Genomic DNA, 26,788 nt, shown 5'->3' on the forward strand with positions numbered 1-26,788 from the left:
CCTCTTCTTTCCTTCTATGGAAAACTGACCCAGGCCCAGAGAGACCCAGAGCTCCGTGTGCAGCTCCGAGGACCCCAGCCCCTCCCCCACAGAGGCGCAGGCCCAGGGCGAGTCGGGGTCCCACTCCCATCCCTACACTTTGACACCCCCGCTGGCACGTTCTCTCTGACTTCCTTCACGGCCTCTTCTATACGATGACTACAGCTTCTAACTTAAAAGTGAAAATTAAAAATTTGAAAAAGTGGGAAATTTGAAATTGTGGGGCTTTCTAGATACACTGCCAGCCCCTCAAGATCCAAGCTCGGCAGGGCCTTCTCCAGTCCCTACCAGCCCATCCAGACCCACACATGCTGCCTCAAAGCACCTCCACCGGCCCGCACCTGCAGTCGGAGTCGGCTTCCCTTGCCACCTGCTTCGCTCCCTCTGGGATCTTCACGCCTCCCTGGTGGCGTCTCCTGCTGGCCCCGCCATGACCCGGTGATAACCCCGGTCCAAGTCCACATTTATCACCGTCGTGTCTGCGCCCCACCTTGACCCGGTGGGGCTTGGCTCTGCAGGCACTGCCCTCCCAAGGCCTTGCCATGGGCCTGCTCTGTGGGACAACATCCAGCACTCGCCGCACTGTGAACCCTTCTCCCACTCACCAAGGGGACCCTGCCCTTCCTGTGGACAGACCACCCCCACCGGGTGCCACAGCAGGCTGGCCATCTCCTTGGCTGCTCGCGTGACTGGGAGCTCAGAGCACGAGGCGAAGTCTGACCAAGGGCTGCAGCCACAGGGGCAGGACAGCTGGGGCAGACGGGAGGGGCTCCAGGGGCAGGAGCTACAGAATTCCGAAACAAAGGGCCTGGGGGAGGGGGGGCAGGCGTCACAACTGGACTTCTAGCTCAGGAGGGCTATGCAGCCAGCTGATGAACAGAGAAGCTTGCAGCTCAGGAAGCACAGGTTGAGGTCCAGAGCACTCGGGCAGAGCTGCAAGCCTGGCACGTGGACGTGGATGTTAAGGAGACGGGGTCAGGGCCAGGGCCCCGAATCAGCAGGTACTCATGTCAAGGCTGAGGAGGTCTGTGTCACCCTGTGCAAGGGTCAGCAGTCTGTGTTCCGAGTATCTCCTCAAACAGGCAACTGAGAAGGTTTCATTTCTTATAAATTTATTACATAATAATATTATAATAATTATTATCAATAATAATAATATAAGAAACATAGATCTCTGTGGGGTGTATCACAACGTCAGGGTCAGGAGGCCTCAGGACTGGAGCAGGGGTGAAATCCCCTGGATGGAACTCCATACAAAAGGAGGGGCGGAGCACAACTGACCCTGTAAAGTTAAAAACCCAAATTGAACGGAACCAAAAACCCACAGGTGAGTGTGAGACCGAGTGTGTATGTGGCAGTCTGTTACAGTGACTGCTGCTGTGTGTGTGACCTGGTCTGTCGGTGAAGGGGTTACTGGGTGTGACTCTGCCCAGGGAGTGGGGCCGGCGGGCCAGGGCGGGGCAGGCGGGCACAGACCGGCGTGCCAGGCCCCTGGGCTGGGAAAACTTCAGTTTTCTGGGTTTTTTTTTTTTTTTATTAAAAAAAGCTAGAAATATAAACAGAAACTTGTGAGTGACGTGGATGGAGCTTAGTCCAGACTCCAAACCCTAGGTTTAAAAACGTCCCAGGGCCCCCCACCCCACAGGTCATTGCTGAGTGTGAGGAGTCACAGTAAGGGGGGCTGGGGTGTCCTCTGGGGTCTTTGCCTCTCCCCAGGGCTTGTGGTGGCCTGACTCTAGGGGTCCTCTATGAGCCCCCCAGAAGGCCAAAGCAGGGGGGGCACTGCCTCCAAGGGCCCTTGGGAGCCTGTCCCAGCAGCAGAGCTTCACCAAGGAGGCCCGCTCAGGCTAGAGGAGGCTCTGCAAGGACAGGCTGGGCAAACAGCAGGTCCTAGGGTGCCTCTTTCTTTGGAAGTGGAGATGGGGTGCTTTCACGGGCACACACCCATGCACGCACCCTGTGCACACCGCTGAAGCCCCCACACAGAGTGGCCTCTGGGGACCACACTCCACTCAGGCACACACAGGGCCCCGATGCACTCAGCTGCACCCAGAGTTTCACACACTCGCACATGTGCGCACACACACAGGGCAGGAACGGGAGACTTTGGGGTCTGAGGCAGGGAGGCTTCTCTGCTGTGGTTGCCCGACAGTGTGGGGAGGAGGCCAGGCCCCTCCCGGGAAGGGGCCCCGTGAGGGACTCGGCTGGGGGTGGCCGCCGGGGCTCTGGCCTCCCCAGGGCAACGGTCTCCCAGGCCACCTGACCTAGCTAGTGCCCAGCAGGACTTGCGGCCTGCCGCCCCTCCTCTGCGCAGCACCTGAAGGGTCGGTGGGGCACACTAGAGCTCAGCGAGGGGAGAGGGCCCAGCCGGGCCTGGCGGGCTACTAGGACCCTGGCCAACCCCAGACCAGCTGGAGCGTCCCCCGCCCCATGTGGGGTGGCAGTGGCAGTGAGGGGCCAGAGATGGAAGACTGGGCAGCAGCAGCGCAACCGGTGGGGGGCTGTCGGGGAGGGGAAGGGAAGCTATTAAGGACAGAGATATTTGTTCCTTTTCTCGTTCCAAATATAGAGTGGATTAAAATATGCAAAACAGGGGGGCTCCTAGGCCCCCAACCGAGAACCCCAAGTCTCCCCCCTCCCCCCGAGTCACCAAGGTGTGTCCTGACCTCGCATGCTGGACTGGGTCCCCCCCCCCCCCTGTGGGAGAGCAGCCGCCAGGCGCTGTGCGGAGGTGGTCAGGCCGGAGCACCCACCCCGGCCCTCTCCCGCCCCAGCCGCCGGCCCCTCGCCCTTCCTGACCGTGTGCTGGGTGGGACTCGCCGGCCGGGGAGGGCACTAAGCAATGTACAGGGCAAGTCTCCGAGCAACAGCAAACAGGACGATTCATGCAACATTCCTGGCCCGGGCGCCGTGGGGGGGGCGGGCCGAGCCCGCGGCCCGGGGGCGGGGGCGGGGGCGGGGGCGGGAGGGGGCCCTGCCCGCAGGGCGCGGCCGGGGCGCGGGGCGGGGTGGGGGGGCGTCAGCTGCCGTCCAGCTGCCTGAGCGCGCGCTCGATGTTCATGCGGTGGCCCACGCGCGTGACGCCCAGCTCCACGAAGTCGTCCTTGGTGAGCGCCGGCAGGTGCGCGCCCTCGATTTCGTGGTCCTCGAAGCGGTCGCGGTGCTCGCCCAGGTGGATGCTCTCCAGCCAGTCGCCCACGTCGAACTTGCTCCAGAGCTGCAGCGGCTTCTGCTGGAAGGGCCGGCGCGGGCCGGGCGCCCCGGGGCCGGGGCCGGGCGCGGGCGAGGGCAGCGGCGACGGCGAGGGCGAGCGGCTGCGCGCGCTCACGCTGCGCACCACGAAGCGCACCTCCTTGGGCTCGTGCGGGATGGAGAGGCTGGACGACTTGAGGATGGTGGGGGGCGTGAGGCCGAAGGGCCGCCCCGCGCCCCCCGCGCCCGCCCCCAGCCCCTCCACCCGCTCCAGCGACGCGGGCTTCACCGGGCTCGGGGCGCGCCTTGCCACGGGGTAGCGGCCGCCGGGCCGCACCGGGAACGAGGCCCCGCCGCCCGGGCCCCCGGGGCTGCGCTGCGCTGAGATGGTGCTCAGCTCACCGAGGCTGCTGAAGAGCCTGCGGAGGGAGAGGGGGTCAAGGCCAGGTGAGGGGCAGGTGGGGCGGAGGGGGCGCAGCCTTGGGGCCACAGGAAGGCAGTGGGCTCCCAGGGCTCCGGCGAGGGTCGAGGGATGGGCGAGGGGCGCCGCTGCGTTGGGCCCCCAGGTCAGGCCAGGGCCCTGCACGGGGAGAGGGGGCCCCGGGCTCAACGGAGGGTGCTGTGAAGACTAAACCCAGTGGCGTGGCCCCCTTCAGGCCAGGGGGCCCCCAAAAGCTGCCCACCGGAGGAAATGTGGCCTCTGCCGCCAAAGGGCTGCTGCCCCAACCCTGACCCTCGGCCCTGGCTCTAGGTGCTGCGGTGCACCCAGGCCCTGGGCGGGGAGCCTCTGACAGCACCCCACCACCACCACCACTCCTACACGCAGCTCTGCTCTCCTGAGGAAACCCAGAGAAGCCTGGGCGGGCTTCAGGGATGGCTGAGTCATGACAAAAGCTGGTGGCTGCACAGACTGACCAAGTCCATGAGTCAGAGACAGACAGCAGGCAGCATTCGTGCCCACGCAGAGCAGCGGCACGTGCAGGCCAGGTACGAGGCAGCGCCACACCCATGGCACGGCCTCCCCGCACAGGGCAGCAGGCTCAGCAGCAGCACCCACACGCGGCACAGACATGCAGCAGCGGGGCAGGAATGGCGGTGGCCTGCTCGCTACAGACGCAGCAGCAAAGATGTGCACGCACAGACACACACACACACACACACAAATGGTACCTCGCTGCCCAACATCACCTGACAGGACCCCAGACCTGCAGCCCTCTCTCTCCAGCACGGCCATGCTGGGAGGCCCACCTGGGAGGACCTCCGGAGAAAGCCCACCCCCTTATCCCACCCCCTCCTCTCCGTTCCTAGCCCCAGTGATGCCCAGGGGAAGCCTCAGGGGGCTGTTGGTGGGAAGTCCCACGAAGCCAAGCAGAGCAGCAACCAGGGTGGCCGGGCGCAGCGCATGGACAGCGAGAGGCATGGGATGGGCATGCTCACTTACACAGCCGGCGCTCAGGACCACCGCGCAGCTAGACAGAGCAGCCACATGCAGATGGGCGGGAGAGAGCAATGAGAAAGAGTGTTAGCAGCCCAGGCCCAACAGCAGGCACGTGGCCCCACTGGAGCTACAGTGTGGCAGCCAAGGACACATCTCCCTGGCCAGACACCTGTGGGGGGAGGAACTCGCTGCAGTGGGAGGGAGCACACCTGGGGCTGCTGGGGGAGGGGGCTGCAGCCCCAACCCGGGCCCATTCGGGTGGGCTCCTGGTGGGGCTTTTCTGGTTTGAGAAGCCAGGCAAGAGTAGTGCCCATCCACCGGCTTTTCTTGGGATGCTGTGTGGCAGGTGCTCAGCAGCCCCTTGGCACTTGGGGACACTCTCTGAGGTCTGAGCAGCCTCTCTCCAGTGGCCAGCCCACCTCCCCCCCGCCGCCCCTGCCTAAGTTGGGCTAAGCACACTCCTCTGGGTACCCCCGCCCACCTCTGTGCGACCCTGGCCGGGGCAATCCCACAGCGCACGGGGCACCCTCGGCATCCTCTTGATGTGGCTTCATCTTTCCATGTCCCACCTGTGCAAGTGCAACCTCTCCCACTCAACCTGCGCTCTGGTTCCCAGCTTCCCCCACCTTCCACTGGTTCCTCTCCTCAGCCTCTGCCCCTGCTGCCTCTCCCAATGGCTCAGGCCCACAGCAGAGCCTCTTGAGGAGACTAGATCAAGCCTCCCCCTCACCTGCCCCCAGGGGACACCTGAGGTGGGCTCAGGAATGGGCACCAACCAGAAGACCCCTCTCTGTTCCCACCACACCTGGCCTCCCTGGCACCACCTGGGCTTTGGGGCAAGGCAGGGCAGCAGTGAAGGGAGAGGAGGAGGCCACCCAAGGGGATGTTGCAGGGAGGTGGTGGGTGCCCAGGGGGTTGACTGTGGGGGAGGGGGAGGCAGCGCTGCATAAGATGCTGAGAGGACGGTGGCCAGGAGAGGCCCCCTACGGCCCCCACACAGCAACCCCAGCCTGAGGACCTGCATCTCAAGAGGGAACCCTCCCCAGCCTACCCCAGAGGTTACATTTCAGTGGACCCATGTGGGCGTGCCTAGAGGCTCAGGTGTGACCGAAGCATACTGACAAGTTGGCAGGACCACAGCCAAGCTGTGAAGGCAGAGAGAACAGGATGGGTGCTCTGAGCCCAGAGCAGGGTCTGGCCTCCAGAATCTTTCTGGCCGATGCTGGAGCCTCCTCGTCTGGCAGAGGTAAGCTGGCTCTAGTAGCACCGAGGAAGAGCCCCCTGAGGAAATGGGTGCTGGGTGCAAGGAGATGGGCCCCTGCCCGAGGATACGGCTGGTGCCAGGGGTGCCATGAGGGCCTGAAGTGCCATGTTCCACTTGGCTGGGAGTGGAGAGAGAGAGCCTGTCTTAAGGATGCCCAGGGATGCTGGACAGGCCAGGAGGCCTAGAAGAGCCTAAGGAAGTCTGTGCTCCCGAGGCCACAGGACACAGCAGGGAGTGGCTGAGGGTTCCCCATGGCCCAGGTGCCTGCTCCTCCTCTTCTTCCTCTTGCGGGGACAGGGAACTATCACATCGCTCCCTGGGCAGGAATCCCAGCAGTATCCACGGCCAAGTTTCCGCGTTCCTCTGCACACCCATCACTGTCCATCGCCTCTCTTGGCTGTCTGACCACCTCCCGAGCCAGGACCCAACCATGGTGTGATCACGTCCCAGCACCTGCTGGCCTCCCAGAGGGGACTTCTGGGCTATCCACCCTCTAACCAACGGTACCTCACCCCTGAATGCCGGCAGCATCTCCTCCGGATGGCTCAGCGAGGCTTCATGCCCCGGACGTCTCCTCCACCAACATCTGACTGTGGTACTGCCTCACTACCTCGTTAACTATTCAGCCACTGAGGCCTGGCCTGGTCCCCATCCCCCACACACCCATGCAGTTACCAAGGCAGTAGCAGGACCCCTTGCTGACCCCTTCCTCTACCCCTTCCTTCCCAGCTAGGTTTCATGGGTTCTCCTTTCAGTTCCCACTTTCTCCTGGGCCGTATGGTCCATTCCCACCCCTTGGCTATCGTGAGGTGTGCAAAAATGCTACGTGTAAAGCCCAGTTAAGCTCCCCTGAGCTCCAGACCTCTACAGAGGCTGCCAGACATCCTCCCCACACCAGGGACCTGGGAGCCACCATCAGCTCCTTCTTTTCACCTGGAGGGCTCCTAGCATTAACCCAGATCCTCATCCTCATTCCCCCAGCCACCTCAAGGTCCAGACATTTCATGCTCACTCAGGCCCTCTCTCCTCATTAGCTAACTGTCCTCCTTGACTCCTAGGACCTAGCACAAAGTCAGGAGCACAAGTTACACTGGAAAAAAATGTCATCACACAAAAATAACTTGATGTGTCTCTCCCAGGCTTGGCTGCCTATTGGCCCATTGGTACCAACAGAAAAGACAAAGCCCAAGCTCTGGTCCTTGCCTCTGCCTCAGGCCTTCCGCCACAGCACTCCTGCAGGGCAGGTCTAGGCCCGGGAGCTTCTGCAGTCTGGGAGCCCCAGTCGGGGAAAGAACCCTCAACAGCAGCACAGAACTAGATACAGACCCGTAAGCTTCAAAGCACACTCTGTGGCCGCGGCGTCTCCAGCCTCTTGCCTTCCCACTGCCCACATCCGCTCACAGCTCCAACCTCAGCACATCGCCTCATCTGTGAGCCCTTCCTGCTCTCCCAGCAGAGTTCGGGGCTCCCAAAGCACGCAACCCAGTTTCATGCAACATTGCACTGGCCATCACACAACAGGTGTCAGCCCAGGTCCCGGAGGAAGCCCAGCTGCCCTTGAAACACCTGCAGTCACACAGGGTTGCATCCAAATCCCTGCCAAACATGTCAGCAGAGCAGGGTCCTTACCCCATCAGAGGGGCGTGTGTCTCCTGCAAGACACTAAGCGGTGACCTACTACTGACGGGTGTGAGGCCATGGCACAGAGCACCTCAGAGGGGTGGGGTGTGTAGGACAGACACCCCCTTCACTTTGTATTTCCAAAGCCATTTCTCCATGAACGTCTTCTGTAAAACCCGATGTGAGGGTCAGACAGCTGTAAAACTGAGAGCCACAGCAAAACTCTGTCCCTGCAGGGCTCAGACCACACGCAGGATTCCAATCCAACTGTGGAGCATGGAAGACAAATGGAGCTGAGTGCAGACGTGGCCCTCAAAGACCTCGGTGGGGCTCTGAGAAGACGGCTGTTCTGTCTACACCAGAGCTAGACCCGAAGCTGGAAGTGCAGAGTGGGTGCATAGTCTGCAACCAATGGTCCAGAAAGCCAGAGATCCTAGCCCTTCCACCCAGAAAGATGGCCCCAGGACAGATAAGCTGATCACTTCAAGTTACTTCAGATCTGTGGCATACAGGGCAGCTTAGGTTGCCCGAGAAGGTCTTAGGCTACGGGGCGTCTTGTGGCTATGGGGCATCAGGGCAGTCAGAGGGGAGGTAGGTGAGCAGGAAGGGGCACTGCCCCCCCCCCGTGACGTCCGTTGGGTGAGGAAGGGACAGGTCCGGGAGGTGAAACCCAGGGAACCCAGGCACCAGGGGACGAGGCTCGGAGGTGTGGCCCTCCAGGGGGAATCTCTGCCAGGACCGATCCTGGGAAGGAAGCAGCCCCACCCAGACGTCGGGACTTCCCACACCAGGAGCATTTCTCCACGACATGGTATCATGGGCAGCCCGTCGCTGAGAGAGATGTGCAGCCCACAGCCAGCGGCGGGGCAGGAGCCGCCCGGCAGCCACACGAAGGCCGACTCAGTGTGTCGCTGCGTCCCCTGCTCTGCCCCTGCCTGCAGCCAGAAGTGGAGGGGGGGCACTCCAGAGGGCCGTGGTTTCACCCAGGTCTGAGGGCAAGAGGGGGAACACCGCGGAGACAGGACACGTGACTGGGAGCAGGAGGGCATGTGGAGGGCAGGGGGATGGGGAGGCTACACTGACGAGGTCGAACTGCGTGGATGAGTGATTGCAGAATATCAAGGACACGCCGTGTGTCCTTCACACAACTGACACGTACAGGTGGCAATGTAACGAATGAACAGGTGCGCATGTCTGCGGGATGGGTTACTGCACAGAAACCAGTGTCTGTCACCAGAAGGGGCTTAACGACAGAGGCTGTGGGGGTCAGCTGGACGCCACCACTTACTGGCTCCAGGAGACCTCTTTAGAACCTTAGTGTCATTGTCTGGAAAATGGAAATTATACTACAGCCCATCTAACAGAAGGGTTATAGAGGTGAAATAATAGGATCTGATGTTTTCTAGTGCAGTATCTGGCACTCTTTTTTAAACAATTTTATTTCTTTATTTTAGAGAGAGAGAGAGTGGGGGAAGGGCAGAGGGAGAGGGAGAAGCAAACACCCCACCGAGCACGGAGCCCGACGTGGGGCTCGATCCCAGGACCCTGAGATCATGACGTGAGACAAGTCAAGAGTTGGACACCCAACCTACTGCGCCATGCCAGCGCCCCCAGAACCACAAAGGGCCTGGCCGAGTGTGCACCAAGTGAGAAACCACCATGCGGGAGCCCTGAGCTCAGAGCTTCAAAGTGATGCTGTATCACCCTCATGTCACAGGGGAGAGACTGCCGTTCACAGGAGTCAAGAGGCTTGTCCAAGACTACAGAGCTCAGATGCAACAGCTGAAAGTTGAAATCCAGCGCCCTGTGACCCTAAGCTGATGCCAGGGAATGAAGCTGCTGGAGATGGCAAGGGCCACGTCACAGGGGACCTCTGTTGTTTCAGGTTACCTGGCTTCTGGGACCCTGCTACCAGGACCTGATTGTCCTCTTGAGAACCACACTCCCTCACTCTCAGCACCCCATGCCCTGGCTTCTAGGAGAGAGACGATTCGGGCATGGCCAGCGGCAGCCTTACGTCCCGCTGACCCCAGTGATTCATTCAGAGGAAAGCAGGGGACCCACATGAAGCCAGAGCTGCAGTCTGGCAAGAACCGGGGAAGGAGGCTCACTTTCCAAAGGACCTATGGAATAGATGGGACGGAAGGTTTGCAACTGCCCTTCCCCATCCCGCGTCCAAAAAAGAAAACAAACAGCGTCCTGGTGCAACCCAGAGCCATGGAACAAGAGATCGTTTCCCTGACAGAGGAGAGATGCTGAGGCTGCCCAGCCGCCCCATGGGAGCCAACAGGCAAATGACCAGACCCGGGCTCACCTGAGCCTGATCACCTGATCATGGGGTTTGACAACCAGTAAATCGGAGTCCTGTATCTGCCCTTCGGTGGTATGTGTCCTAAGCCACCTCCCTAGATTTCAAATCACAAAAGACAGCTTGTGTTTAGCTCAGTTCTTTCATGTATTCAGCAAATGTTTATTGAGGGCCTGCATGGCACCAGGCACTGTGCTGCCCACTTTAAATGGCTTTAATTTTCATTGGGACCAAGGGACACAGGGGAATGGACAGGCTGGCAAGGGAGGAGAGGCAGAGATGAAGACAGGGGCTGGTCGAGGGTGGATCGGGGACCCCTTCACTCTCAGGGGTCAGGTCCTGCAGAGGCCCAGGATCCAGGCTACTCGTCCCATATGGACACCCTTGGCCACTGTCAGGACACTTTCAGGGCACTTTCAACATCACCCTGCTGGAAAGAGGGCTTTCTATTTAGCTGGGAGTTGGAAGAGCGGAAAGGGGGAGAGGGCCCCAGACCAAGCCCCTGAGATGACTAGAGCTGAAGGACAACATTCCTGGACCACTTAGGAGAGGCACCATGGGGATCCCTGGGTGGCGCAGTGGTTTAGCGCCTGCCTTTGGCCCAGGGCGCGACCCTGGAGACCCGGGATCGAGTCCCACATCGGGCTCCCGGTGCATGGAGCCTGCTTCTCCCTCTGCCTATGTCTCTGCCTCTCTCTCTCTGTGACTATCATACATAAATAAATAAAAATTAAAAAAAAAAAAAAAAAGGAGAGGCACCATGAGCTTCCCAAGCCCCAACTTATCATTTGAATCCTTAACTGGAAGAAGGCAAATGAGACAAACCCTTGTGAGTAAGCCCCGAATCCCTCACTGCTCTGTGAAGGCTGCCTTCCAAGGCCTTCTTCCAACGCCGATGGGAAAGGGCCCTGGAGGCTGGTATTCACGGAGCAAGAAGGAGGAGCCAGGCAGTAGCACCCCACCCATGCCTCACAAAGCCAGAAGAGGGAGGAGGGCCAAGGGCTGGCCCAGGAGGACCAGCTGTGCCTTAGACCAGCACCGGGGGCAGGAACCAGCTCTCCCAGCAGTGTCCATGGAGCCCACAGGCCCAAGGGGGATCCCCTTCAGGAACAGAGCCTTGGGAAGGGGGGTCCTCAAGGAGATACCCGAGGGATCAGCCCAGGGGCTCTGGCAGCATTATGGGAGCAGCACCCCAGCCCCTTGCTCAGCCCCTCCCCTTTCAAGTCCCCACCCCGGGTAGGAGGTGGGAAGAGAAGACAGAAGGACAGGGAAGGTACAGAGAAAGCAAGAGGGCAGATGGAGAGTGCGGAGGTGGTGTGACTTCCACCAAAGAGTGACTTCTGAATGTGCTGTGAAAATCGTACACCCGAATCTGTGCTTAAGGGACACTGAGGCAGAACAGAGAGACAGGAAACAGGAAGCTGGTGGGGGAACCCCAAAGGAAAAGGAGTCAGCGCACTCTAAGCCTCGAAAGGAAGCAAGGCAGGAGGCAGATACAGGAATGGGGGCACCAGCCACGTGGCCACCGGGGGTGGGGGCAGCGGGTGGGAACTCCAGAACGGACCACAGAAGGACCCTGACTAGTAGAGGCAGCTTCAGTCAGGAGCAAAAGAATAGGAGCCCACGTGAACCTGAGGCGGGGAGTCTCCGGGAGGGCCGGGGAGGTGCTCGGGCCCTGCCTGGGTCTGTCCCTCCAGGGTACCCAGCTCCCACTCCCAGCACCAACAAGGATGGAGAGAACAGCAGCCCTGATATTTCAGATCCCTGACAAAGCAAGGGCGAGTCAAGGACAGAAGTGAACAGGGAGGAGTGCCAAAGACGGGTAGGGGATGGGACAGAAGGGACCACGGAGGGGAATGGAGGAGGCCGTGAGGCACGGAGGGAAGAACACAGAGGGGCCATGGACATGGGACAGGACCCTCCCCACACTGCCCTGCTCACCGAGCTGCCGCGATGGGCGACTTCTTGGCAGGGTCCAGCAGGCCGCCCAGGCCACCGACCGGCTCTTCCCCCAAGGAGCGTGTGTCTTTGTTCAGCTGCTGCAGGCGGGAGCTGAGCTCACTGATCACAGTTGGTTTGTCATCTTCGGGCCCAGGGAGCCCCCGGCTCTCCACGGGGTCCCCCCACAGCTTGGACCTTCTCTGGAAGAGGTAGCGAGGGCGAGCAGGTCCGGCAACAGAGGCCAACCCAGCAGAGGCGGCGTGGTGCTGCTGGGCCATGAGCTCGCTGTCCGAGGACTGCTTCAGCAGCGGGTCCCTGAAGGTCACCGGCCCCTTCCCCAGCGGGGACTTGAGCTTGGGCTTGGGAGGCACTGGTGGCTTCTCGAGTAGAAAAGTGTGTCCATCGGCGAAGGAGGTGTGAGTGTCAGTGAGTTCCCCACTCTCTGAGCTCAGCGTGGACATGCTGGACACCGTGGAGATCGTGCTTGTGGTCTCCAGGTGGGGGTCGCTGGAGCTGCGCGTGTCGGCCTCCTCCACCCCTGAGTCAGCTGCAGACTCAGGCGCAGGCGGGGGCTCGCTGCTCGGCTTCCCTGAGGCCGGGCCTGGCACCGTGGTGGGCGAGGGACCTGGACCAGGAAGGGGGGTGGCCAGCAGGACCCCGTTGGCAAACTCTTCAGGAGGCGGCACCAGCCCAATGCGGGCCAGCTCCTCCCTGGTCTCCTCATCACTGGAGGACAGCTGGGCGGGCGGCAAGTTCACGGCAAACACCAGCTCTGGCTCCTCCTCCGAGCTGCCCTGGCCCGGCCCGGGGTCTGTCGGCGGGGCGCTGCCAGGAGGCTGCGCCCGGGGGCTAGCCAGGGGCTCCGCCGCCACTGCCGACTGTGGAGGGGCGGGGGCCAGCTCCGGGGTGCTCGGCCGCTCCTCTTCAGCCCCCAGCCCGCTGGGCTCCTGCCCGTTGCTGGTGGCATGCACGACGATGAGACCAGCCGGCCGCTGCAGAGACGTGTCCAGGACACTGAGGATCATGGACTTCTTGTCCTCCGGCGACTTCCGCTCCTCCCGGGGTGCTTTCTCCGGCTCCCTGCGAGCAGGCACAGGGACCCAGGCTGGACTTCTTGGGGAGAAGGCTGGGGAGGCCAGGGCCCCTCGCTCGGAGTCGCGGGCCTGCACATCCACAAATAGAGGCCCGGGACGGTCAGCGTCGGGGCTGTGCACAGGCGTGGGGGACCGGGAGGGCGCCTGGGAGGCCAGAGCCCGCTCCCGCGCGGCCAGGGCCAGGGCCAGGGGCGAGCTGGGGTCCAGGGGCTTGCCGGTGAGCGGGTGGATGAAGGTGGAGCCTGAAGGCCCAAGGCTCGGGCCGCTCACCAATGGCTTCAGAGCAGAGACGGGGGAGGGCAGGAGCAGGTCGCGGCCGGTGGTGGGGGCGGCGCCGGCGCCCAGAAGGCGCTCGTCGATGGAGCGGGAGGGCTGCAGGGAGGGCAGCTCAGCGCTCGGGGGGCTGCCCTCGATGGCTCCCACCGATAGGAACACGGTGGAGCGGCGCCGCTCCTCCAGCCGCCGGTCCTTGGCCGGCCCCGGGCCGCCGAAAGCCAGGCCGGGGCTGTCAGCGGGGCCGTAGTCGAGCCCGCCGGGCCGAGGGCCGCGGTGCGTCGGGGAGGGCTCGCGGGCAAAGCTGCCACCACCCGGGCCGGGGCTGCCGACGGCCAGGGCCGCGCGCTCCTGGGCGTCCTCCACCTGAAGCTGCTTCACCAGGGGGCTCTTGCGGCGCTGGGGCTTGGAGGGTGCGAAGATGCTGGCGCTGAAGGCGCCCAGGTTGGCGTACGGGCTGTCGGGGCCTGGCGGCCGCGGCCTCCGCTTAGGCCGCTCAGGCGGGGTGACGGCCGGCGGTGGCCGCGGGACGTCGCCCACCTCGGGCGCCGAGTCCTGCAGGATGATCATGGAGCGCGCGCGCTTCTGCCGCTCAGGGTAGGGCAGCGGCCCCAGGGGCGCCCCGGCCTCGTACAGGCCCGTGGCCCCTGCACCCAGGCGCGCCTCCAGGCCGGGCTTAAAGCTGGAGCGCACAGTGTCATAGGCGCGGCCCGGGGGCGGCGGAGGCGAGAAGGCGGGGGGCGGCCCCGAGTCGAAGTAGTAGGGGGCTGGTGGGGGGGGCGGTGCAGTCTGGGGGGGTGGCGGGATGCCTCGGCCCTCGCGCATGGAATCTTGCATGGACGTGCTCCTCGGGAAGCGCCCCTCCAGGAGGGACGCCAGCTTTTCATCCTCCCCTGTGGACAGAGGGGATCCAGTGAGACCCGCGGCCCATCCTGCAGACGGAGCAGAGCGTCCCAGGCAGCAATAGCTGCGAAGACACCCCCTGAGAACCTGGCGGGAAGCTCTAACCAGACTGGGACAACGGGGTCCCGCAGGGTGCGGAGGCTGGGATTGGAAAGCAAAAGGGGACACGGGGAGCCCAGAATAGGGAATCTGAGCAGAGCCCCCCAGTCCGGGCTCCTCCCTAGATACCCAGGCTCTGCACCCCGGGGGCCCCTGCTGGCTTGGGAGGGTTCTTGGGAAGACCTGGGGAGAGGTATTAATTAGTTCAGATGTAAGGCAGAGGAGGGCTCCACCAACAACCGAGAGGACGGAAACTCCGACAGCCCAGGTTAGGGCCAAGAGCTGCCCAAGCCCCACTGCACTGAGGGCCCAAAGAAGGACCCCCCAGTCATGAAGACAGAACTGCAAAGAAGAGGTAGGTGGCTGGTGCAGGGCTTCCATCCAAGACCGAGCAGGGCCACATCACAACAGTGGAACCAGCAGGTGTGCCCCAGTGGCAACCAGAGAGGGCAGGAAGGGAGGCAGTCAGAAATTAGGGGGACGCTCTCCCAGAGTGGGAGTGATGCACTGGCTGTGCTCAAAGGGACAGCGGGACTGTGGCCAGCTGAACCATGCATCTGGCAGAAAGAGAGCTGGTTCCCAGGGGAGGAGGTGCTTTGTGAAAAGACAAGCCCTGAGAGGCTCCATCCCAAAAACCCAAGTGGACTGACTGGGAGACACTGCTTGTCACTGCCGTAAGCTTAGTGGCTGGGTGTGGAGGAAGGAGGAAGAACTAAAATGGACTTGTAGACTAAGCACCTAATACATGCTTCAGTCCCACTGCCTCTGGGCCAAGCCCCGGGCCCCTCTGAAACTCAATTTTCTCATGAGCAAGACTTAAAACATGACGCACTCTGCCTGCCTCAGTGTGCAAGAGTTAGGGCCTGTGCAAGAGCAGGGCTGGGATGCTCAGGGCTCGCGCTGTCCTGCTGCCTGGCTAAACCTGGCAAGTCCTCCCTAGTGGCCCTGTGGACACAATGTGGATACCTGTGCAGTCGGTGTGTGCGGTTAGGCTGCAGTGTTAGCACCATCTGAGGAGAGTGGATGGATGGCCCCAGTGCTGACATACACACGGGTCTCCGGTAAAGGGCCTTGGGAATCTACACCTGGCTTCACCCTGTGCTTGGTCACATTTTTACGGACTCACTACAATACAGATTGCCTATTCTCAGCCACCCCTCCTTTAGCCACCAAGGCGGTCTGCTCAGGCCCCTCATCCTGCATGACAGCTCCTGCACCCCCGGCACAGCAAAGGGGGGGCTCTCAAGTAAACGCTGAAGCTTGAGCTCTAGCATTAGTAGTAACCATCTGACATTCCTTGACCTTTTGGCATGTCCATTTCCTAATCTCAGGAGAAATGCTGGCCCCCATTGTGGGACTGCCAGAGCTGGAGCCATTTAAAGCCTACAGCACAGAGCTGTGCACCTAGAAGCATCCCAGGAAGGTGGCTGAAGTCATGAGCATCGCTATCATGTATAGGTCTGCTTTCCAAAGACCCCCACCACTGGACACAGACCTTGTGCTGGGTTCATTCATTCGGGGTCTCCTCCCTACTGCATTTACTGGGCAGCAAAGAGTCACCTACTGAGCACCCACAACCCTGTGTGTGAGACAGAAAAGAACTCCACAAAAGCTGGTGCTCCTAAAAGATGCAGATTTGGCATGCCAAATTATAACCTAGGGTGAAGACAAGTCACTTGCCCGGGATGAAATGGGGAATGTGTTGTGATACCAGCCAAGGTGGGGTAGGGCCCTCCGCCCAACGAATAGTAGCAAGCACTTCTCCAGTATCAGCCACTGTTGCCTGGACTCAGCCTGAGTGCAGCCCACTGGGTGAGCTCAGGGTAGCCCTGAAGGCAGGCACTAGACAGTTCTCAAGTTTCTAGATCGGGACCCTGAGGTTTCAAGGACTGAATCATGTGCCCATGGCCACAAGAGGTGAGAACCTTGGCCAACATGCATGTTGGTGACGAGCAGCAGGCCAGGCCAAGGGAACCAAAGATGAACCCGTCTCACTCAATCATGGACTGAGCACAGGAGGGTCTGGAGGAATCAAGAGGCTCACACCCTGCAGGACAGCACTGAGCTGCACCGGGGCCGCGCTAAGAGAGGCCCTCTGGGCAGAACGAGGCCAAGTGCAGAACAGCAAATTCTGGTACACCCAGGTAAGAGGGAAACAGAGACAAATGTCCCCAGATGAAGTAGGTTAGGGCTAGGGCAGGTGCCCAGGCCCCCAAGGCAATGAAGAGCCCACTGGGGGTCAACCAGAGGGCTGTGGGTGGTATCTTCTCTACAGAAAGCCCCCTTTGGCCAGATCTGGACAGTCGGGTGGCCTCGGGTCTTACCAGAAGACAGGGGAGGCAGCTGTGTGACCTTGGGGAAGTCATTTTACCTCTTTACCTGCTTCCTCATCTGTAATATCACCTCAACAGGGTCATTGAAGTATTAAATGAACCAGTGTCCATAAAACACAATGTGACAGTGTTAAATAGGTGTTTACTATGATGGTGAACAGATGATGGATGTGGCACAGTGGACAAGGTAGATAGATGGACAAGTGGACTGGTCACTGAATGGATGGACAGGTGGGCAGGGGAGGGGAATTAGATGCCTAGAGTGACAAGCACTGGGTGGGGCTTGTGAGATGACCCCATCTGGGATCAAGAGAGATGGCTAAGTGTGGGGTGTGACAGTAGCTGTGGGGCATGAGGTCCCAAGGAGACAGGTGCAGAAGGCAAAAAGGCTAAGGACACAGCCTTGAGAAAGACCTACATTTGGTTTGGGGGGGAGGGGCATTAAAGACTGAATAGGTAAAGCCTAAGAACTGAGGGAAGGACCAAGAAATGTCCTAAAGCCTTGGGAAGGTGACTGTCATGGAGGAAGAGACAAACATATCAAATGCTAGTTGAGGTAAGAGAGGTCATGTGTCCACCGGAAGGAGTGCCCTGAGAACCCCCGGGTGAGAGCACGGTCAGTTTTAGGTATGGATAGAGCTAGCCTGCCCCGGGCTGAGGAGCAGGAGAGGGACAGGTGGCAGCAGGTATAGGCGCCTTCTGGGAAGAAGAGAGATATGGAGAAGTATGGAGAAGTACGGGGGGCGGGGGGGGGCGCGGCCAGGCAGGTTCAAGGGAAGGGGAAGTCTAGGAGGCACCCAGGGTAGGAGTAGAGGACATAGGGAGAGGGATGCTGGTGTCCACGGAAGGTACAGGAAGGTGGCACGCTGGACGGGGAGCGAAGGAGCTTAGCTGGATGGGGAGAGGTGAATGGGGGGGGCAGGGGGCACACGCTAGATGGGGAGAGGTGGATGGGGGGGCAGGAGGCACATGCTGGATGGGGAGAGGTCGACGGGTAAAGGTGGACAGGAGGTGAGGTGGGGGGAACAGTGGATGGGGCAGGGCGGGGGGCACATGCTAGACTGGGAGCAGTAGACGGGGGGGGCAGGGGGCTCACGTCAGACGGGGAGAGGTGGATGGGGGGTAGGGGGCACATGCTGGACGGGGAGAGGTGGATGGGGGGGCAGGGGGCTCACGCCAGATGGGGAGAGGTGGGTGGGGAGCAGGGGGCACACGCTGGACAGGGAGAGGTGGACGGGGGGGCAGGGGGCACATGCTGGACGGGGAGAGGTGGATGGGGGGCAGGGGTCTCTTGCTGGACAGGGGGACAGTGGATGGAGAAAGGAAGCGTCAAGGTCTCTTCCGCACAGTGTCTCTGGACTGGGGGAAGGACTGACCCACATATGTTCACAAAGAAGGAGATTCCTGGGCTGTGACCTGGGAGAGCAGTTCTCAGGGCAAAACTGGAAACCCCAGTAGAGGGTTGGGAGACAGGGTCGTCGAGTCCCACATCCACCGTTCCCACCGTACCTACAGACTTGGTCCGTGGAATCCCCTTCCGCAGGGAGCCGGGCAGCTTCTCTGGGCCTGGGAGGCCCTGGCGCTCAAACAGAGACTGTGGGAGTTGGTGGGTTATACAGAGGTTCTGGGGCACCGGGGCCCCCAGGTCTCCACCCAGCCCCAGCCATGCTCCTGAGCCTGGGACCAAACATACACCACCCCAGGGGCACTGGCACCGACGGAGCCCTGAGCCAGGACTGCGAGCAGGCCCTGCCCACAGGGAGCGTGGAGCACTGGGTAGGGTGACTGCGGATGTGGCTGGAGGAGTGGCCACAAGAGGTGCCCCCACAGGGCTGGGGGGTTCTAGGTGGTGCAGGGTGTGGCTGTGCAGGGGCTCCTGAAACCCACAGTGTGAGGAGAGCTCAGTGGGATGTTAAACTGGGGCCATTGTGGGGGCTTGATGCCCTGCGTGCAAGGGAAGCCACGGGGCCCTTCACCCCCAGCCCTGGAGAGCAGGGGCCAAGTGATGGACTCCCACCCCAGAAAAATGCACAGCCAGCCTGCAGGGGCCATGGAGCTCGGACCCCCAAGCTCCCCCCACCCCCTGCCTCCCCGGGCCCCAAAGCTGCTGGGGCGACTTACGCTGATCTCGGCAGGGGTGATCCTCCGACTGGTGGGCCGCTGTTTGACAGTGGCGGCTCTTGAGTCGGCATCCGCGATGTCTGGCCTCAGGGTCGGCTCCGTGGCAGCGGCCAGGATCTCATCCAGCTTCTCTGCACAGCCGAGGGAGGCACCACTCAGCCACGTGGATGCCAAACCTGCCCCATGCCCGTGTGGCCCCACTGCTGCATCCTCCCCCCGGGGCCCGGCACCCTGCGCCCCCTCCTCCGGACCCGAGCCTGGGGAGCCTGGGAGCCAAGCAGCACGCATCCCCTCTGAGTCCCACCCCAGCTGGGCCGCCGCGGGCTCAGGGGCGTCCAGGTCACCACTGCACTCCAGGACATGCCTGACTGGCCACGAGGGAGAGGACTGGGGGGTGGGGGAGGGGGACAGCATGCTTGGAGCCCAGAGGCTTCCTGAACTTGTTTCCCTTCGCCCCGTCCTGTCCTCAGCACCTGGCGTCTCTCGTGTGTCTGTGGCTCTGCTGCACCACAAGCTAAGCCGTTCCTGGAGGACAAGGCCCAGGACAAGGCCCAGGACAAGGCCCAGGACAAGGCCCAGGACAAGGGCCAGGACAAGGCCCAGGACAAGGGCCAGGACAAGGGCCAGGACAGGCCCAGGACAAACCCCGGACAAGGCCCAATGTACAGCAGGTGCCCACCGAAGACAGAACAAGCCCGGAACGGATGGATGGGATACTGCTGAAGACATAAGTCACAGTCCCGGGTGAGGGACCTAAAAAGACGACTCCCATTGAGACCAGGAGGCCCAAAAAACTTCATCCACAGAGAAGCAGCCCTGCGATGGGTGGGAAGTGGGAGGAGAGGACGATGCTGGCGGGGGAGGGGTGGGGGTTGGGGAGTGGGGGGCTGGAGGGACTCCCGGCAGTCCTGCGAGGCAAACGAGGCCAGAGCCAGGCAAAGGCACCAGGAGGCCTTACGCAGCCTTCTTCCCAAATCCATCATAAAGAAAAGCTCTGTTTGCTTGTTTTTTTTATTAACACTGTTAAATGTTTTTTAAAGTGGGGCTTTCGATTATCCATGTGACTTGAAAATTTTGTTAAGCACGTGTGTGAGAACCAGCAGTTCTGCGGGCACGAGGGTCGTGCGTCGGGTGCAGCTTGTGCAGCGGCGGTGGGGCCAGCTCCCGAGCCTCGGCGGCCCCACGGCACCCCACTCATCCCTGAGCCTCTGCCAACCCCAGAGGCCTGTGTCGGGGCCAGCCTGGCCTGTCACCAGGGCCCTGTCACCTCGCCAACACCTCCCCGGCTCCGCCTGGCTCTCCCTCTGCAGCCCACCCAGCAACTGCCAGGGGAAAGAAGTCAGCCCCTCCAGCCGCCAGCACCCAGCCCAGGCCAGACCCGTTCGGCGTACGGAGTCTGTCCTGACTTAACTTCCCTGTGACTCAGTTTCCTTATCTGATGAAGCAGTTGTGAAAATGGCAGCTGCTTCAGCGATGGCTGTAAGAACGGGCCCACACGCAAGAAGCGCTCCAGTTCCGCCTGGCTCAGCATCAGCACTGAAGACACACTACACCTCAACTCCTGCAGAGCTCGCGGGCTCCCAGGAGAGCCCATCCTCTCCCCTGCGTGTCCCAAGCACCCAGCCTGGGCCCCAAAGAACACGGGAGTTCAACAAATCCACCTGCAGACCAGCTCGCAGGCCCCGTGGGTGGCTCCCAGCGCCGCGGGGAGGGCTCGTGAGAGGGCCGTCCTCTTGTCTGGGTGATGAAGCAGGCAACTTCCCTTTGGAAGATTAAATCACCATCACTACCCTTCGTTCAGTCCCTGGTGACTTCCAGTTAGAAGAACTTCCCATGACCCTTCATCCCTTAAAACCATACAAAGAAGATGCTGATACTGCCCTTGTTTTACCCAAGAAATGAAGCTCTGAGAGAGAAAGTGCTCCAGACCACAGATCCAGTAAGAAATCAGACTTCACAACCATGTTATCCAGGAACTGCAGACATAAAGACATGAGTGGAGAGGAAACATTTCCGTGGGGCACGTGGGGTGTAGAAGCCGCATCTCTAGGCCCACGTGAAACCAAGCAGTGTGCACATGAAGTCAGCAGAGCAAGTACCACTGGACATGGAGAACAGTGCTGGGCCCCGACAAGAATGCTTTCCAGAAGGGAAAGAAGCAAGAATTCTGCAAACTACGACCTGGTGAGCTTGACAACAATCCCCACCATTATTAGAAAATACCTCTTTTTTTTTTTTTTTTTTTTTTTTTTTTTTTTAATTCATGAGAGACGCAGAGAGAGAGGCAGAGACACAGGTAGAAGGAGAAGCAGGCCCCATGCAGGAAGCCCAGTGCAGGACTCGGTCCCGGGACCTTGGAGTCACGCTCAACCACTGAGCCACCCAGGTGCCCCTAGAAAATAAATTCTTAAATAAATTATCTTACACACTTAAAAAAGAAAATAAGATCCATTAGGAAGCAGGTCTGGGGCACTGGGAAGGGACACTCCTGTCAGCCTCACATACACTGGGTGTAAGGATCCCGCATGAGGTGGGGACACAGATGCTGAAGCCACCGGAGCCCGAGCAGGAATGAGGGGCCACAGGAGTGATGCACTATCATGTCACTTCCCTTACACTTCCATTACAACTGAAAGAAGTGCACAGGCCACAGCATAACACCCTGGGAGCCCCGCTAATGAGCTAAGGACACAACCAAACTGTTCCAGAAATAGCTTGTGTGTCTGTCTCACAGGGCGAAGGAAAGCGTCCCTAGAGGGTACCTAGCTTTAATACCTGGAGAGCACTTCACCTGGCACTGGGGGAGGGGCAACAGGAGAGCTCTGAGGGTCAGGTTGCAGGCCATGCTGGAGAGTCAGGGCCCAGACACGGGGCACCAGTGTGTCCCTGGCACGGCAAAGTGAGGAGCAGACACCAGGCACACAGACACGTGCCTGAGACCACAAAGCCACCTCAGGCTTCCATCTGGCTCTGACTCCTATTCAGCCGAAGAAGAGTCTCCTGTCCACTCGAGACATGGAGGAGGCTGGCAAAGGCCAGATCCTGAGACCTCACCAGATGCAGGACCTCAGACTCTGCCCCCACATGGAGGCTGGACACATATAGGAAGGAGCCTGGAAGCACACAGGGAACTGCTAGAGGGGCAGGGGGCGGTGAGGTCAGCAGCCCAGGCTATGTTGGGCAGAGGGCCTCCAAGCTCCCCTTCCCATGCTACAGGGCCCAGACCCCTGCTCAGAAGGCACTGTCAGCAGCCCTGGACTTGACCCCACAATGAGTCGGCACAGAAATGGGATCCACGCATCAGGCACAGGAGCCCCCAGAAAACAGCAAGAAAGCATAGGCCCGAGCTGAGCAGACCCCCAGCTGGGCCCGCTAAACCCTTACCCCACCCAGCTCCAGGAAGTGGCACTGCTCTGCCTCCCCAGGCTGCCTCTGGGGCCCTCACATCCCCACAGAGCCACACCCCTGGGAACTCCCCCTCCATCCCTCCCCAGCTCCCTCCACTGTACCCACACCAGATCCTCAGGGACAAGGTCAACAGGGAGGCACAGCCCCAGCTTCTAGGCCCCCCTGACTTGAACGGAAACTTCCCTGTACAGGGATCAGGTAAAGTTGGGGACCCAGCAGATGACTCACCCCCTTTCCTTCTCCGAATGGAGGCTTGCAATCAAGAAACAAAGCAAAGGGGTAAGAGGCAGGCTTCGTCCCTCAGCATCCGGGCCCCTTCCCACTCCCACTTCCCATATTTCCCTCACATACATTCGCAGCCCTCCCAACAGCCAGGACCTCCCAGGTTCCCTGCGACGCCCGGCCTACACCCCCCATCAGACCCTAAGGGGCAGCTATGCCCAAATGCCGAGTTGGTATATGGCTTGAAACTCAAGGCAGAAACCACCACGAGCAGGCACATATGCTTGTGCACGTGCACATATGAGCGCGTGCACACACATTCATGCACTTCCACTCACACGCATGCATGGATGCGCTCATGCACACACAGACATGCACGCACATGTGCAGATGGCCACATACACTTGGTTCCATCAACTGTTCATAAAAAAGGCAACCCCTCTCCGCCAAACACCCAAGTTCAGGGGCCACTGACAGTTTCAGTGATCACCCCTGAGTGTTCTGTGCAGTGCGTTTCCAGCAAGGGGCAGGCCCATGTGTTTGCCAGACCACAGCCAATCAAGAACCACACGCGGGTATGGCACCTGCCCTGGCATTCTCATCGCAAGAGAAAAAGTGACCCAAAAGTTCCAGACTTCTCCAGAAAGCAGATGGACAGGAGGGGCTCAGACCCTCCGAGGCCCTCCCTGCCCAGAGTCTCCACTGTGTCTGCAGCCCCAGCATATTACTGGTTCAAGCAGATGAACATGTGGTGACCACAGGAGTCCCCCTCATGCCGAAGGGCACGGAGAGTGTCCCACCTTTCCTCCTCCTCCTGCCACCCCACTTACAAGGAGAGCTTCTACCCCAACCTGTTCCTCTCGTTCCCATTTCTGCCAGCCACCCCAGGCCCTCATTTTCTGGGCATCGCCTCTGCCCACACCATCTCCCACCAGGATGCTCTTTACCTCTTCTCGAAGACCTCCTGCAGGACCTGACTTCTCCCCAACACCCACCGAGCAGCAAGAAGCCACTTGGGCATGAGCTCCCACCTTTGCCACCTGCTTTTTCTGTGGCCTCACACTTCCTTTCTTTCCAGATGTTCAGGTCATCCTCTCAATAGACCACAGCACCCTAACAGCTTCTATCACTTCTCAACAGTGCAATGGAGAGCTGGCATGTTTATGCTGGTAATGAACCAACAGGTCTTATTTCCGTCTTATAAAAGCACAAGTGCTGGATCATGGGGTGATCCCTCGGGTACCTGGGGAAACCCTGATGCTGGCCTGGCTTCCTCAAACCTAGAGAAAGTCAGCCAGTGGTCTGGCTTCCCAGAACAGCTCTCCTCCAGGGGCAGCAATGGCGTCTCCTTCTCTGAAGGGAGCTACATAGAGAGTCTGGGTCCAGCTTCAATAAAAGCTATGACCCCTCACTCAGCATTATGGGTGATGGCTCTGTGCTAAGCTGTCCCTTTGTCCTCCCCCAGACTCTGCTTGGGTAAAACCTGGTGGAAACAATGCTGACGTGAGGCAGCAAGAGCGAGCCCCTCTGGAAGACAAGGGTGTGTAGACTAATCCTGCCACCCAGCAGCAGAAGTGCCCCAGACCAGTGCAGAGAGGAAGGAGGCTCTTCTTCTACTCACTGGTTTCTTCACACAGAAGCACCCCACAGAGCAGAAGGCCACTCTTCTGTTTCCACGGGGCTCAGTCCCCTGGTCCCTAGATGCCCATGCACCTCTTCAAGCAGAACTCGGAGGGTCCCTTCTGAACATGTAGCTGAACATGGCTACGTGACATGACATGACAGCCTCTGGAAGGAGACTCCCAGGACCCACCCACTACAGCCTTGGTCTGGTGTCTAGCCAGACCCAGCCACCCACTGGTACTGGTTTACTGATCAGTTTAGAGCCTCCATCAGTGTGATGGATCAGTTCCCCATGGCTAGTCTTGGACCCTTGTGACCCTGAGGCCAAAGGTCTACTGGCCTCTCTGCCTCACTCTTCAATGAGCACGTTTAGCTGGGTATAGAATTCTAGGTGGAAAGGCTTTTTTGATTCAAGACTTATAGGTTATTTTTCCATCGTCTTCTAGCATCTACTATTGCTGATGAGAAGTCTGCTGCCATTCTAGCCATTGATCCTTTCTGAGTTATCCAGCTGCTTTGGTAGGTAAAAATTTTCTTTTGTCTGTGGGGTCGTGAGGTTTTACTATGACAGATCTAGATGTAGATTTGTTTTTATTGCCTTGCTTGGAACCTCTTCAAAATAGAATTTCATGTCCTTGTTCAATTTCAGAAAATTCTTAGCCATTTACTCTACAAATATTGCCTCTTCCCCAATCAGTTTATTCTTTCCCTCTGGAATTCTCGTTAGACCCGGATATTCTCACTTGTCCTCCATTATCTCTTCTCTGCTTTTGATAGTTTGCATCTCCCTACTTTCTGTGCTGCATTTTGGGTAATTTCCTCAGAATGATCTTCTAATTCACGGCTTCTTTCTTCAATTGAATCTAGTATACTGTTTATCTCAGTCATGGATTTTTTTTTTTTTCATCTCAGGGACTATACTTTTTGTTTCAATAACAGTCCTTTTAAAATCTGCTTATTCTTTTTTTTTTTTTTTGTACTGTCCTGTCCTTTATGAGTTGTTAGTTTCCTTAAACATTGCATTTTTTAAGATTTTATTTATTTATTCATGAGAAACACAGAGAGAGAGGCAGAGACATAGGCAGATGGAGGAGAAGCAGGTTCCATGCAAGGAGCCTGATGTAGGACTTGATCCCAGGACTCCAGGATCACACTCTGAGCTGAAGGCAGACGCTCAACCACTGAGCCACCCAGGCATCCCAAACATTGTATTTAAACACCTTATTTTGTGTCTTTCTTTTTCTTCTATGATTTCCATTTCTTTTGATGCTAATGCCCGTCCCTGGGCTCAGTTCCAGTTTTCCCACTCCTCATGGGTTCACGGCTACGTGTCTTGGTTTTGCAGAAGCTTCAGAGCCCCGACCACTGCCCTTAGGGTCTATACACTGTCCCAAGCCTTTTTGGACACTAACTTCCTCTCACTTTAACTAATTTCTCTCTTCATTCTTGAGACCTGGGAAATTCCTCTTCCTTTGTTTTGAGTTAGCTATCTATTTTTGAGTTTTACTCTATTCAGAATATTTATGGGGAAGAAAAGTATGCCCGGTCTATCTTGGTGGCTGCCCTCCTCCTCCTACACTGCAGTCAAGAGTACCTGCTTGGAATGGGGTGGCGGGGAGGGGGAAGGTGGCTCAACCTGTGGCCAGGACAGGGTCAAGGATCACTCTATTAATAAGGTCAGCAGTAATTCTGGGGGACAGGTAAGTGTTCTTTCCATGGCTGGGGAAGAACAAAGCCTGAACCCAGGATTGAGGGTCAGTCTAGAACCAGGATCGGGGCCATTCCTGTGGCCAGGACTATGTCAGAACTCAGCCCAGGACCAGAGGCAGCATTGCTTCTAAGGCTAGAGCCACAGTAAAGTCTGGGACTAGAACTGGGTTTGAATTACAGGAAGATAGAGCATGCCAACAGTCATGTATATTAAGACATACCCATCGTTAACTGCCACATATGTCAGGACACAGTCATATTTATCTGGACATGCCTATGATGAAGCTACTAACGGTCACATATATCAAGACATGCCCACAGTGAGGCTATTGGGGGTCATCCCAGAATCATGCCCACAACATGCCCCGTCAAAGCCCTGACACACTCTTATTTGTCTCTTGAAGCTCACGGGGGCCTGTCCCATCATCACACTAGTGATGGTCACACAGCCCTATAAGGTCAGCAGCTCATTGTAACCCCTCCTTAGCTGACGAGTGAACAGGGGCTAAGGAGGCAAAAATAAGCACAAAGATCACACAGCTAGTGCCTGCAGAGCTGTGACAGGGCCCAGGAGCCCTGCTCCTTCCTCACTCTGATGCAGTGAAGGAGTAAAGTCAAACTGAAGGTGTGCAGAGCCAGAGGCAGCAGGTGCACATGCACACAAACATACTGGTAGGCCAGGTCCTGCTTCCTGCCCATCTCCAGCCCTCATGCCATCTGCAAGCCGTTCCCCTCCTCACCACTCCAGCACCCACCCATTTACCTTTGACCTGTCCATATGTCTGTCCTTCCTCCCTTCTGTCTCTGCCTAGCTATGGCCCCAGCTGACACTGCCTGGCCTCCCACCCTGGGCTGTCTGCCCACTGTCCACCCCTGCTGCTCACCAAGTTCCTCAAGTTCTGCCGTCATGGACTTGGAACGCAGAGTCAACGTGGTGCTGGGGGCCCTCTTGGGGGGCGGTGGGGCTGCAAAGAAGAGGGAGGCCTTGGACCTCCTGTCCAGCAGCAGGCAGCGCGGCGTGGCTAGGTGCAGGTGCCACTTGCGCTCCACCGCCTGGATCTCCTCGTACTCCCGTGAGGATGAGTCGCACTGTGCCAGGATCTTGTTCAGGCTGCGGCTAGATGCAAACTTCTTCATGGCGCTGGGAGCTCAGGGGGTGCCAAGGGCCCGGCGGGGCCAGGGTAGCTGGCTGGGGCCTCA

The 26,788-nt window shown here is 59.3% G+C and overlaps 1 protein-coding gene across 5 annotated transcripts in view; it reads right to left on the reverse strand.

Moving 5' to 3' along the window:
• Window positions 1-1,134: 1,134 nt before the first annotated feature.
• The window catches only part of SHANK3 (SH3 and multiple ankyrin repeat domains 3), a 48,655-nt gene continuing 23,001 nt past the window's right edge, over window positions 1,135-26,788 (reverse strand). The window contains exons 17-23 of one of the 5 annotated variants that reach the window (XM_041755479.1): window positions 26,473-26,553; window positions 22,262-22,285; window positions 18,626-18,756; window positions 18,014-18,098; window positions 11,803-14,062; window positions 4,673-4,700; window positions 3,489-3,650 (exon numbers count right to left, since the gene is read on the reverse strand). In XM_041755479.1, the coding sequence (XP_041611413.1) occupies window positions 3,630-3,650; window positions 4,673-4,700; window positions 11,803-14,062; window positions 18,014-18,098; window positions 18,626-18,756; window positions 22,262-22,285; window positions 26,473-26,553 (2,630 nt within the window). In that variant the 3' untranslated portion in view covers window positions 3,489-3,629. The other 4 variants (XM_041755475.1, XM_041755478.1, XM_041755477.1 and 1 more) reach the window with 4 other exon arrangements.

This window comes from Vulpes lagopus, chromosome 5, assembly GCF_018345385.1.
Source record: "Vulpes lagopus strain Blue_001 chromosome 5, ASM1834538v1, whole genome shotgun sequence".
NCBI lineage: Eukaryota > Metazoa > Chordata > Mammalia > Carnivora > Canidae > Vulpes > Vulpes lagopus.